The 14,278-nt window shown below is 35.2% G+C and overlaps 6 protein-coding genes across 6 annotated transcripts; 3 read left to right on the plus strand and 3 right to left on the minus strand.

The window, feature by feature from the left end:
* Positions 1-167: 167 nt before the first annotated feature.
* ATM1 (ATP-binding cassette Fe/S cluster precursor transporter) lies at positions 168-1,991 on the minus strand (the record flags this gene model as incomplete). Its single annotated transcript, XM_020219135.1, has 1 exon — positions 168-1,991. One exon carries the CDS (start codon positions 1,989-1,991, stop codon positions 168-170), a length of 1,824 nt encoding a protein of 607 aa, XP_020073742.1.
* A 337-nt stretch (positions 1,992-2,328) lies between these two features.
* PDC11 (indolepyruvate decarboxylase 1) lies at positions 2,329-4,675 on the minus strand. The gene has a single exon (XM_020221993.1). It carries the CDS (start codon positions 4,406-4,408, stop codon positions 2,717-2,719), a length of 1,692 nt encoding a protein of 563 aa, XP_020073743.1. The 5' UTR covers positions 4,409-4,675; the 3' UTR covers positions 2,329-2,716.
* A 2,555-nt stretch (positions 4,676-7,230) lies between these two features.
* On the plus strand, positions 7,231-7,593 carry CBF1 (Cbf1p; the record flags this gene model as incomplete). Its single annotated transcript, XM_020219147.1, has 1 exon — positions 7,231-7,593. One exon carries the CDS (start codon positions 7,231-7,233, stop codon positions 7,591-7,593), a length of 363 nt encoding a protein of 120 aa, XP_020073744.1.
* A 638-nt stretch (positions 7,594-8,231) lies between these two features.
* HYPBUDRAFT_88646 (acid protease) lies at positions 8,232-9,203 on the minus strand (the record flags this gene model as incomplete). The annotated part of the gene is made up of 1 exon (XM_020223821.1): positions 8,232-9,203. A coding segment is annotated over one exon (972 nt), but the record flags the coding sequence as incomplete, so codon positions are not given.
* A 1,588-nt stretch (positions 9,204-10,791) lies between these two features.
* XUT1 (Xut1p) lies at positions 10,792-12,911 on the plus strand. The gene has a single exon (XM_020221994.1). The coding sequence runs from the start codon at positions 10,806-10,808 to the stop codon at positions 12,525-12,527; it is 1,722 nt and encodes a 573-aa protein (XP_020073746.1). The 5' UTR covers positions 10,792-10,805; the 3' UTR covers positions 12,528-12,911.
* A 303-nt stretch (positions 12,912-13,214) lies between these two features.
* On the plus strand, positions 13,215-14,259 carry CSO99 (Cso99p). Its single transcript, XM_020221995.1, has one exon. It carries the CDS (start codon positions 13,225-13,227, stop codon positions 14,167-14,169), a length of 945 nt encoding a protein of 314 aa, XP_020073747.1. The 5' UTR covers positions 13,215-13,224; the 3' UTR covers positions 14,170-14,259.
* Positions 14,260-14,278: the final 19 nt, after the last annotated feature.

Below are 14,278 nucleotides of genomic sequence, written 5' to 3' on the forward strand. Positions count from 1 at the left end.
ATTCGATTACAGTTCGGGCATGTAGCAGGCTTGCACATGGTATGTGGTTGATGTAGCTTAACTGATGGAGTTTAGTTGGTTTTACATTTTTTTTTTTTTTTTTTTTTTTTTTTTTTTTTTTTTCGGTTTTATTCTCAGTGCTGAAATTTTCATTACTATACAAACTATTAAGCCTGTTTAGTTTCTTCATTTTCTTTCTCTTCCCGGAGTTCTTCTTCTATATCCAAATTCTCTTGAATGTTCCATAGTTGGGAGTACAATGATTCTGGATCTTGTAATAAACTGTAATGATCTCCTTCCTCTTGGACTTGACCTTTATTTAAAACAATGATCTTATCACTATCTGCAATAGTTCTTAATCTATGGGCAATGGAAACATTAGTCCTTTGATCTTGTCTAAATATACTTCTTATAGTTCTTAATAAAGATTGCTCGGTATGGGTATCCAAGGCACTAGTTGCCTCATCAAAGAAAGTAATTGGGGCCCTTTTCAATAATAATCTCGCAATTGCTAATCTCTGTTTTTCACCACCTGAAATCATCATACCTCTTTCTCCAACTATGGTATCTATACCATCGGGTAAATCTTTGATTAAACCATCTAGTTTAACTTTTGATATCATTGATAAGATTTCTTCATTACTTGAATCTAATCTACCATATCTAATATTTTCTAATATGGTATCATTGAATAAAGGAGTTTCTTGTGGTACTATACCAATGTTTCTTCTTAATGATTCAATAGTAACTTTAGATATATCCTGACCGTCAATTAAAATTCTGCCACTATTAACGTCATAAAATCTAAAGATTAATCTTAAGATAGTTGATTTCCCACTACCTGATGGTCCAACAATTGCAACTTTATTACCAGCTGGTATGGTAAATGTGGCATTATTTAATATAGGACGATCTGGATGGTATCCAAAAGTAACATTTTCAAACTTAATTTCTCCAATTTTAGGTCCTTCTAATAAAAGGGGTTTGGCATTTAATTTATCTTGAATTTTTATTTCATAATTTTGTAATTGGAATAAATTTTCCATATCCAATAAGCTTTGCTTCAATTCTCTATAAACTGAACCCAAGAAATTCAATGGTACTGATAATTGAAATACCAATTGATTAATTAAAACTAAATCCCCAACACTAAGAGCTCCACTTGAAACTCCTTGACAACCCATATACATCATGGCGGTCAAAGCACTAGTAAATATGAAATTTTGTCCAGCGTTTAAGAATGCTAATGATGTGGCAACTTTAATTGAAGCATTTTGATATTTATTTAATGCTTGTTCATATTTTGATGCTTGGTATAATTCATTATTGAAATATTTCACCGACTCATAATTAATTAATGAATCTAATGCCACACTGGCTGCTTGATTATCAGCATTATTTGCTTGTCTTCTAAATCCAGTTCTCCAAGCAGTTGTCTTAATTGTAAATATTGAATATGCTAACATTGTGGCTAACGTAGTTGCTGCAAATGCTGCTCCATAATTATAGGTTAAGATACCACAGACTATTGAAATTTCAAAAGTTATTGGGATTATATGGAAAACCATTGCACTTAATACATAACTAATACCTTTTGTACCTCGATCAATTGCTCTTGTTAATCCACCAGTTTGTCTTGATAAATGAAATTGCAAATCCATATTCAATAAATGTAAAAATGTATTATAAGCAACTCTTTTAATAGCTGATTGACTCACTGATGCAAATACTGCATTTCGTAATTCCCCAAATAAAACTGCCCCAAATCTAGCACCTCCATAAGCTAAAATTAAACTTCCTATAACTGTTGTAATTGTGCCAATATCTCCACTCCAATCAACATTCATTTCATCTATTATACTTTTGAAGAAAAACGGAACTTGTACATTTAGTAATTTAGACCCAATCAATAGTGATAATGCAAGTATAACTCTAATTTTAAAACTTGGTTTGTTCTTAGGCCAAATTGTTGTTAATAATGACCTTAACATATTTAGTTGTGATGTTGAGATTTGTCTACCAAACAAGTATGTCGAGGAATCCTTTTTGGATTTCTGTTCCAGATTTAATCTACGGCATGATGTTTGGAATGTTCTTTTTACACTCAATTGGTTAGCTATTGAAGAAAGTCTGGTTCTAGGATTTTTACCATTAAACCCAATTGGCCTTGTTGGCTGTATTGGTTTAAGCGACTTAATGGCCGAGATTGGACATCTCACCTTTAGTATACCCGATCTAAACATCATATCAAGATATCCTTCCCAAAAGTGGATTTCTAACCAGAAGTAGTTTTAAATTCTCATTGAATCAAAAGAACGAACGAAAAAAAAAAAAAAAAGAAGAAAAACAGATAAAAACCGAACCAAAACCGAACCAAAACCTTACCCCATGCTATTACGCAATCTGAGGGTTTTCCGAAGACACAATTTTCGCTTCCCTTGAAAGTAGCCAGCTTCGACCTGTTTCAGTTAATTTCGGCGGTATTAAGGTTATTCGGGGTATATGGTAGAGAGTAGTTATCTGCTCGGACCCAAGTCGGTCTCCGGAAGACACCCGTACCTCTTGCCCATCTAGTTCGGGATTAAATTCAAGTCCGAATCAATACAGTAAAATTAAACTAAATGAAGTTTTATTAAGATTAGATCGTATTTCGTATACACGTAATGGGAAAATATTTATATAAAAAGAAAATGAAGAAAAAGGCAGTCAGTTAGAATTAATTTTCAGCATTGGTTTTTTCAGATAATTGAGCTTGTTTAACCAAGTTAATTGGAGCATCCATTCTTGGTAACATGACTTCAATTGCTCTAATATTAGTATTTTCATTGAAATTTTTATTAGAGAATAAGGTTTCTAATTCACCAACGGTAGAAACTCTATAATTTTCTGGATTTTTAGCATTAAATAATTCTAATAATTTCAAATTATTCCAAGGTTGGATATCATTATAGGTAGCAGTTTCACCGTGAATCAATCTTTCAATGGTGTAACCATCGTTATTTAAAATGAATAAGTAAGGAGTGGTTTCCCATTTACACATGGTAGAGATTTCTTGAACGGTTAATTGTAAAGAACCATCACCGACGAATAAGATAACTCTTCTCTTTGGATCAATTTCTTGAGCAGCCATAACAGCACCTAAGGTAGCACCAACGGTGAAACCAATAGAACCCCATAAGACTTGAGAGATACCGACGGTATTATTTGGGAATCTGGATTGAACAATACCGAAAGCAGAAGTACCGGTTTCAGTAATAATGATATCACCTTCTCTAAACCAAGTAGAAACTCTGTTCCATAAATATTCTTGAGATAATAAAGTATTAGCTTCAGCTGGAGAGTTGAAACGTCTTGGAGCAGGAACAGGGCCAGGAACGTAAGAAGCAGTGACTTGACCGATGTTTAATAATAAGTTTTGTAAAGCTTCTTTCATTTGAACACCTGGGAAGGTAGCTTGTCTAATTTTAGTATAATCAGAATGGAATTCAACAATATTTTTAGTTTTATAAGAATAAGAGAAAGAACCAGTATTAAAATCTGATAATAAAGCACCTACCGATAAGATTAAATCAGCAGATTCAACAAATTCTTTAACTTCTGGTTCAGATAAAGAACCAACATAAACCCCACCAAATCTTTCATGAGATTCATTAATACCCGATTTACCCATTGGAGTAGTGAAAACTGGGAATTTGGTAGTATCAACCAATTGTTCAACTTCAACTTTACAATCGTGTCTAGAAGCACAAGCATCAACCAAAATAATTGGATTTTTAGCTTTTGAAACCAATTCTAAAACGTTTTCAATAACTTCTTGTTGAGCATCTGGATCATTTGGTTTTAAGGAAATATCTAAAGGAGTTTGTAATAAAGAAGCTGGAACATTTAAGTCAACTAAATTGGCTGGTAAACCAACATAAACTGGTCTTTGGTAAATATAAGCTTCTCTAATGGCTCTATCGATTTCAGCAGGAGCAGAGTTGATATCAGAAATAAATGCAGTAGTTTGACTAATGTTATTAGCCATTCTGTGGAAAACAGTGAAATCACCATTACCCAAAGTATGATGTAATAATAATTGTTTTGCTTGAGAACTAATTGAAGGAATACCAACTAAATTCAAAACACCAACGTGTTCAGCATAAGAACCAGCAATACCATTAACTGCTGATAATTCACCAACACCAAAAGTGGTAACCAAGCATGATAAACCCTTAAGACGAGAATAACCATCAGCAGCGTAAGCAGCGTTCAATTCGTTGGCATTACCGGCCCAACGCATGCCTTCAACTTCATAAACTTTATCTAAAAGAGATAAATTGAAATCACCTGGAACACCAAAGATGGTTTGAACCTTTAATTGGTTCAATCTTTCAAAGATGTATCTACCTAAAGTAATTTCAGCCATGTTTTTTTTTTAATAATTAAAATTGTTTTGTATTAATTGTTATTTAATAATGATAAAATAAATCTAAATTCTCCCATCAATTGAAAGGAATTGACCAAATATATATACTTTCCCAACATTATAACCCGTCTGGAAAATCTATTGAAAAGTCATCATACCATGATCCTGAGGGGATTATCCTAGGAAAGGAAAACATGTCGGAACAGAAGAGCAGTTGCAGCCTTCACCTTTTTCATTTCTTTTTTTCTTTTTTTCCACTTGTTCCTACACTAAAAATACCTTACATGGAACAATCTACTGACAATAAGATATGAAATCTTGCCGTTAGTGCCAAAAAATAGCGTCTCCCCCAAAAAACTGATGTTTGAAAAGGTTTAAGCGCATAATATCTGATGTTTTTTCTGGCGGACGCTGGCGCTCTAATTGCATGTTTTGGTGGTGGGCTCTCCTAAGAGCATCCGGGTCATGCGCTTAGGCGGACGGCCTGCCTTCATTAGTATTAACCACTGGAGCATTGGATGATAGAGCTTCGGACTATCATGAGGCTCCGGGGTTGTACTGATGTTGGGTTGTTTCAGCCCAGCCCCCCGGTAGTGAGCAGGGGCGAGTTCCGGGAATACGTTTGGATCGAGTTTTGCAGTTATCCAGCCCGTTTGATTAGATTGTATTGGAGCAGGCCATACTTTACGGCTTGGGAAGCGATGCTATTGTAGAATATTCTGCTACTGGATTGTATTTGCAGCTTCAATGTTCTTGAACTAGTGCTTGAAGTACAATGAAGTACAATGAAGTACAATAAACTACAATGTTCTTGAACAGTTTTTTTCGATTTTCGCAGCAAGATTGTAGTAATTCTAAAACTCTCGAACTTAATGATATAACCATGTTTACAAACTATATATTCTTTGTTGATACAACTACACTAGGGGCATGCCACTGCTGACTGAGAAGGCTACTGAGATCAGGCTCTCGTCTCTCGGTGTGATGGTTACGCCAGGTTGCAAAAATAACCCAAGAATAAACACTGTAGGATAACTTTCAACTATCACCGAGGTGCCTTTGAACGTGAAAGACTTTAGCTTATAATTTCAAATATCGACAAATCAGTTTCAGCTACTGGTATTAGTTAAAGTTACTGTCGAACCGACCACCGAGCATTTTGTTGAAGACATCCGGCTCGAGTGGGAGCCGGCGGAAAAACAATATTCCGAGACTCACCGGGGGACTCCCGTACATCCCTAACCACTTCGCTACTTCTTAGTGGTTGACTACTTCTTAGCTAGCCTTAATTGCTGATCTGGACATACACCGCCGAATGACTTTTCCTGCTTGCAGTAGCGATTGAAGCCGGGACTGTTCTGATGGCCGGGTGCCAGTGGCCATCTAAGCGCATGATGACTAGCTGCAAAATCGAGTTATGCGGTTATGGAAATCTGGTCAGTTCTTGAGTTAATATTGGGCTCGATAGCTCGGTGGTATACGTCCATTAGCAATACTTCTTATTATATTTCCGTGGTTGCCACCATAAGACTTGATATCGTTGGGGTTATACAATGAAGAAAGGTATTACAAGTCACTAGACTCAAAAACTGTAGTAGGCAAAAACATTTATTGATGAATAGAGAAAGCAAACTGGAATGAAAATGGCTGCAATTTTGCACAATCCCTGCAAAACAACCAATAATAATTAAACTCTACTCAGTTAAAAGCAGACTAGTTACCAAGTCACTACTTATGACATAGTTGATTAGTTAACGTATTAGTTAACGTATTAGTTAACGTAGTACTTAGCATTAACCGATTAGTTGGTAGAGACACGAGTAAGCACGTGCCAGACAAAGAACCCGTGCCGCAATTGAAAATAAGAAAAAAAAAGCAAGCAAAGGTTACCCGCCGTTCAAATCACATGGCTGTTTTTTGCTTCATTTCATTTAAAAGTCACCTGAAATCCTCGTGAGATCCTCGTGACCCGCTTGTTACTTCTTCTTTCCAGTTTAAATTTGTGTATTACTTTTTAAAAATCACTCTTAAAATTTATATTCGTTTAACAAGTATGTATAATTCCCCTTTAGCATTATCGAGGGTATCAATTGATGTCTAATGGCCAATAGGTATTTTTCATTATATTGAAATACCATTTAACAAACAGTTTGTTTGTTTTGATTTTTTTTTTTTCTCTGGGGGATTCACGCGTATTGCAACCATTTCAGTTACTAACAAGCGATAGCATGTCGAAAAGAGAGTATGAATCCCAAGAAGCTAATAATAAAAGATTAAAAGCTGTTAAAGAAGAATTGATAGATTCCGAATTGTTGAATCAACAACAATCAGATAAACATTCTAATGGCCATGATAACCATGAACATATGACTGATGAAGCAGCCGCTGCTGCTGCTGTTAGTGCTGCCGAAGAAGCAGTTGCCGTTGCTTCTTCCCACGAGTCTGATCCTGATGCCGCTACCAATGCCGCTGCCGCTGCTCTTGGTTCTCAAAATCAACCCCAACTTGAAAATCATCAACACCAACATGATCATAATCAAGAGGGCCAACAAGAACAAAACCATCAATCACCACAACAATCACACCCACAAACAGCAGCTCCACAACAACACCAACAACAGCAGCAACAACAACAACAGGAAGAACAACAACAGGAACATCACCAAGCAAATCAACAACATCTCCATCAACAATTGTATCAAAATGCTTTTACTCAACAAGGCCAACAAGAAACACAAGAACATTCTAATAACCAACCAGCCAATCCAAGTGATGGTCAAGCAAGTCCCAACTCAGCTAGTTCTGAAAGTCAATCTTTAGGTATGAATAGTAAACCTCCTCATGGATCTGCTGAATGGCAACGTATTAGACGTGATAATCATAAGGAAGTTGAAAAAAGAAGAAGAGAATCTATTAATCAAGGTATTCAAGAATTAGCTACTTTAATTCCGACTTCTGATACCAATAAAGCCCAAATCTTACAAAGAGCTGTTAACTTTATTAAAAGATTAAAAGAAAATGAAACTAACAATATTGAAAAATGGACTTTGGAAAAATTAATCACTGAACAAGCAGTTAGTGAGTTAAGTGCTTCTAATGAAAAATTAAAACAAGAATTAGAAAGAGCTTATAGAGAGATTGAACACTGGAAAAGACTTGCTGAAGGTAAAGATGAAAAACAATAATTGATCTAGCTTAATTTTATGTGTATTATGTTTTCACTTCTCTAATCTCTTTGTTAAATGTATTTATTGTATAATTACGTGAACTTTTTTTTTTTTTTTTGCAACTTTCCAAATAAAGAATAACTTTTATTAATTTTTTTTTTTTAAACTACTATACAAAAGAATTAAACTTATAATAAACAAACCGCAGATAATAAAACCATAATTATGGAAATTATGCCGCTACCTTTCGAAGAAGAAGCACCTGCTTCATAGGAGGAGATATCATGGGATACTGCATCGGAACTAGTTGACATAACAGATGAGAATGTAGTATCAGCACCAGAATCATTTCTTTTATGAAGGCCAACACCCAAATCAGGTATAAACCCACCAATCTTACTTATATCAATTCCACCAACTGGATTACCAGTTTCTTTAGCCTCCACGGAGGAAGAAGAAGTATTTGCTTCTTTAGCAAAATTAAAAGAAAATGGGAAACCACCACCTCCAGTGGCAGTAGAATATGGAGTGATAGAAGTTCCTTTAGGAGCAGAACTGACTTGAGTCTTTTCAAAATGAGGAGCTTTTTCAAAATAAACTCCACCAGATGGAACTTCTGCCACAGAATCAATCAAAGCATCATGATCTTGATTTAATTTAGCTTGGGCAATTGAGATTAATTGATTTTCTAAATCAAAATATAAAGTTGTTGCTCTTAAGAAAAATTCCCCTAAAATAACATAATCACCATCAATTGCACTAACAGCAGCATGACAATGAGTATCATTTGTTGGATAAGAAATAACGTTAAAGGGAACGTCAATATCTACACCCAAGAAATTAAATTTAAAAGCAGCTTCATTTTGATCATATTTCGAACAATCAAAAACATCTCCATCATCACTTGGTTGAATATCCAAAATTTCAAGGACTTTCTTATGCATATCAGTTGGTAAAATTAAAGCAGTACTACCAGTATCAAATAAAGCTCTAATTGGGGTTTGTAATACCCAAGCATCTTCAGTATCATTAGCACCACCAAAATCAATATATAAGCTTGATAAGACTGAAGAAACTGATGAAGTATCTAAAATTGGTAATTGTTTATATTTACCAGTATAACCTTCAGTGAAAACACCACCAAAGACAATTAACCCATCAGAACTGTTTAAAGAATCTAAATAAATCCCATAACCAAAATTATCGATGAAATCTTGTTCTTTCATTTGTTGAGGTAAATTCTTATAATATGGAGGTTTATTGTTCAAACCAGGATAACCGATACCAGCAATTGGTTGAGGAGTTTCCCCATCATTGACTGAAGCAAATTGAGCATTCTTCAATTCAAATCCAGCAACATTAACGGTATCATTATAGATTTGTCCAGTGTATCCCTTTGAGCCAACGTAATCAATTGAATAATTATAGCCAGTGGCATTGGCAGTAGTGGAAGCATTTGGATTATAACCATCATTAGTACAACCCGATTCTTTTTCACAGAAAAGATCGGAAGGAATCCATAAATCGGCAGAACCAGAATCGATAATGCAATCAAAAGAAGCATTTTGAGAACCGACATCAACGGTTATCATGAAAGCATTAGTATTGTCTTTTAATTCAACCGGTACCGTATCACGACTAAACAATGAAGATGGACGAAATAATTTACTACTGGCAGAATTTGTTTTACTCAAAGCACTAGCAATGACTCTTTTAGATTGAGTTTTCAATTTAAAATTCCCCAATAGCGAAGCAGAAACCAAACAGGTTTGTAATAACACTAATATTATTAAATTATTTTTCAATATCATTTTGGGAATTGGTGACTAATCTTACAAAGATCTAATCAATTACAGCAGAATTGATCAGATTTATATCTACAATTCCCATGTGTACTTGCAAGCCCTCTTTAGCAACACACCTCACTTCGAAGCCAAGCGGTTAGTTTCTAACTGCAAGTAGAAACTTGTTTGATTGTTTCAGCTCAATAAAATTTCACCATAAACCAGTCGACTAGTGTTGCAACTTCTCTTGACTAAAAAGGAAATTGTGCGAAGATTGACTATTTATTTATAAAGGACCCTTTTAGACAATAGACTATGCTGGTTCCATCCTGGAGACAATCGTTATTACACAATCATTGGTAACAATTAGAACCAGCTGTATCCAATTTAAGATGCAATGGTTCCTGATTTGACTATTCTCTGGCATAGCTCAACGAATAAATCTCTGGAAAGCTTAATTTTAAGTTGATGCTTGTTGATGACGCATCGGCTTACTACAAAGTATTGCCAGTTAATTTCTTATATTACTCTACTACTCTCTAATACTTGACTACTCTCTAATACTTTACTACTCTCTAATACTTTACTACTCCCTAATGCTTTACTACTCTCTAATGCTATCTCTAATACATAACCTCGTACTTGTAATAAGACTATTCACAGCACTAGCAACTGCGATTCCGTCTTTTAGTACTTAAGTAAGGCATTTTTCAACTCGTCGTGCACGCACCACACAAAACCATGGAGATCACCGAAAAACACTTCCCCAAGCAGGGAACTATTGATAAAGCCGAAAAGTAAGGGCAAGTCGAAAAGAACACCAGATAAATTGTACTGGGGTAGCTCTATAAGCGATGCACAGTGCTTTGTATATAGGGATGGTGATAGCAGGAAGGGAAGTTGCAAAAGTTCGTTATCTAGGGCTGATAATCAGCAGTGAAAAATAAAATAACTGGCCCGCAGAGGGAGAAAAAAGTACTTATCAAGACTCAATCAAATTTCAACCTTTTATCAATTTCGGAAAGTACCATTTAAACGATAGATTAAACGTGAAAAATAATAAATTCACCCTGATTCAAGATGCATTTTGCCTTTTTCCCTTATTGCTTGGATTATTTTCTGGATATCTCCATGATAGAATATTCTGTTATCTAATCACTTGTTTCGGTGGTCTCCATTGGCCGGTGATGGCGGTCCCCGGTCCCCGGAAGTGAAGCAGGGCTTACCGGCAGATGTAGTGCAAGTGCAGTGCTTAAGAGCAGGCTCGAGTGCCCTCGGGTTTGCGGTCGATGAGCCCTCGCTTATCGACAATTTAATTACGCGCAATTCCGAGCAGTTATCAATCAACTCCATCTTTAATTGTATTTTAATATATATATGGATAAATCTTCTTTTTCTTTTTGTAAATTAATTGATTTTGTGGTTATAGTAATTCACTTTAATAAAATGATTAACCTTTCTGAATTGAAGACGGTTGGTAGAAGAGCCATACGCAAACTTACTACTAAAGATGGTCTAATTGGTGATTATGACTATGGCTACCTTTTCCTTCCAGAGAATCCATTTAGTAAGAAAATTTCCAAGACCCAACCATTTTTTGGCTTGACTTCAGAGATTCCTTTCCTTTTATCACTTGTATTAGGTTTACAACATGCTTTGGCGTTACTTGCCGGTGTTACTACTCCACCAATTATTATTTCTGGAGTTGCTAATTTAGATACTGCAACCCAAGAATATTTAGTTTCTGCTGCTTTGATTAGTTCTGGTATTTTATCATGTATTCAAATCACTCGTTTTCATATTTATAAAACTCCTTATTATCTTGGTACTGGTTTACTTTCAATGGTTGGGGTTTCTTTCAGTCAAATTGCAATTGTCAACAATGCTATTCCCATGATGTATTCAAGCGGAATTTGTAAAACTGTTGATGGTGTTAAACAAGCTTGTCCCGATGCTTATGGTCATTTGATTGCTACTGGGTGTGTTTGTTCATTGATTGAAATCTTATTATCTTTTATTCCTCCTAAAACTTTACAGAAGATTTTCCCTCCAATTGTTACTGGTCCGGTTGTTATGTTAATTGGGATTTCATTAATTCAATCTGGGTTTGAAGATTGGGTTGGTGGCTCAGGTTGTGTTGGCGAAACTTGTGGTACTGCTAAACCTTTACCATGGGGGTCTGCAGAATTTGTTGGTTTAGGTTTTTTGGTTTATGTAACTATTATTTTATCAGAAAGATTTGGTTCTCCAATTATGAAATCTTGTGCAGTTATTGTTGGTTTATTGGTTGGTTGTATCGTGGCTGCTGCTTGTGGTTACTTCTCTCCTGATAATATTAAAGCTGCTCCAGTAGCTACTTTCCTTTGGGTTAAAACTTTTAGATTAAGAATTTATGCCCCAGCCGTTTTACCTTATTTAGCAGTTTATTTAGTGATGATGATGGAAGCAATTGGTGATATTACTGCTACTTCCGATGTTTCAAGATTAGAAGTTGAAGGTCCTTTGTATGAATCTAGAATTCAAGGTGGGGTCTTGGCTGATGGTCTTAATGGTTGTCTTTCAACTTTAATGACTATTGGTCCAGTTTCAACTTTTGCTCAAAATAATGGGGTTATTTCAATCACTAAATGTGCTAATAGAAAAGTTGGTTATTACGCTGCATTTTTCATGATTATTATGGGTCTTTTCGCTCGTTTTGCTGCTGCAATTGTTTCAATTCCAAAATCAGTCTTGGGTGGTATGACTTCATTTTTATTTTGTTCAGTTGCAGTCTCGGGTATGAAGATTATTGCTAGTACTGAATTCACCAGAAGAGACCGTTTTGTTTTATCGGCTTCGTTATTACCTGGTTTAGGGGCCATTTTAGTCAGTAACTGGTTTGATGGGGTCTTTACCTATAAAGGTAGCAATACCTCTTTAAAAGGTTTCTTTGATGCAATTGTTTTGGTTATGGAAAGTGGGTTTGCAGTAACGGGTTTCATTGGAGTCATTTTAAATCTTATCTTACCTCAAGTAGAAGACGAAACTGAAGAAATTAACGAAGTTGTTTTAGAAACTGTGGGTTCTGCAGACCAAAGAGCAATGGAGTTATACGCTACTAAAGAAGATCAAAAATTCCTGGCTAGATCCAATGTTCAAGATCTTTCATCCTCATCCCGTGATCGTTAGTCTTCTAATCAATATTAAGATTCATTATCAATCGTTCATATATTCGTTATCAATCATTCATATATTCTACAAATCTATTCATTTCTTCGATTTTTTCCATTGTCCCAATTCTCGTTCACTTCTACAGCTAGCTCATTCTGATGTATCCACTATGTATATACTTTAATTTATATCGATGTATCCATATTGTATGACGATTGGCTACAATTCTTCCGGTGATAGTAAACTGTCAAGTCTCGGAGTGCCGGCAATAGTCATCCAGATCTCCGAAAAATTGACTCGTTTCTCCAGAGCTGTTAACCCCAGAATCACCCTTACTCCTACGCCCATCAGAGTCTACAATCTCTGGATAAATAGATAAATATAAAGACATACCATCTTAACTCCAATTATCTGATTTGCTGATTACATAATTGACTATTTTCATATCTTGGGAATAAGTATATAAGAACCGCGGTTGGCTAAAAAAAAAGACTTTGTTCAGAAATCACTGTAAATTGAAAAAAAAATATATATGAAATAGCTTTATTTCAAAGAGAAGTCATTGTTATTGATATCTTTGGTTATTAATACGTCAAATTTATTGCCAGTATAGATCCTGATAGACTTTGAGGTAAGATTATAGAGTTGAAAAAAAAAGGTAACACAAACCAGTTCTTATCTTGAGATTAAATTATTTTATTAACTGAAGATAACCATGAGTACCAATATTGCATCTATAGCACCACTAAATCTTCAAATGAAACAAAAGAATCCGTTACAGCTGATTCCATTATCGGCTCTTTTGAATTTGAATAAAGCATTGAAAAAAACCGTGTTAAGTCGGAAATTTTACCAGGAAATTAGTGATAAAGTTTTATCCAGTGCAAGCACTATTGATGCTAATTTGTACTTCCTATGCTATTTGGCTTTACTAGTATCGAGTATCTTGAATAACAAGCCAAAAATCAGGCATTTTTTATTGACCCAAAGATATAACTTGATTCAGGTTTTACAAAAAGTATCATCTTCGTACTTGAATGTTGACTTGAAGAACTCGTCCAATAAATCGGTGGCCGGTTTTTTCAATACTCCAAAACCCGTTTATAAAGAAGCCGAAGGTGATGAACCGGTTTCGAAGCTTGCTGTTCATTTGAAGTCAATTTATTCTTATATCTCGGACGTTAGGATATTCAATCGTCTTTTTGATTCTATCAAGTATATGCCTTGGATTATTGACGAGTTCACCAGTTTTATTGATCCAGCCCATGCATCACCCAAGGCGGACCGCTTCATTAACCTTCTACAATCACTCAACTGTTTAGTTTTGGAATTGCTAGAAAACGCTGGTTGGTTAACAGACCATAATTGGGTTGGAACCTCCGATAACAACTATTGGTGCATTGAGACTTATATATGGTGTTCAAGAGTTTGGGGATTATACATTTTTTTAGAAATTGTTGAATTGTTTAGAAGAGTTCCAATCTCCAAATGGGATTCCAAGTGGAGAATTAGCGTTTTCAAACAAGCTGTTCAACTTCCAATGGCAGTTCATTGGTCATTATACGAAGGGTGTGTTAGTCCATTTTGGATTGGTGCTCTTGGATGCGGAGCGTCATGGTTTGGTTTTAGAGACTTATGGAAATCAATTGATTTGAGTTAACAATGATGCATTACCTGGATGATTCAATCACCAACTATATAAATATATATATACTTAGGTAATAAGATAAAAAAAAAAAGACTAATGTACAAACAAAATATATAAATAA

Source organism: Hyphopichia burtonii, assembly GCF_001661395.1.
Source record: "Hyphopichia burtonii NRRL Y-1933 unplaced genomic scaffold HYPBUscaffold_10, whole genome shotgun sequence".
In the NCBI taxonomy this organism is placed as follows: domain Eukaryota; kingdom Fungi; phylum Ascomycota; class Pichiomycetes; order Serinales; family Debaryomycetaceae; genus Hyphopichia; species Hyphopichia burtonii.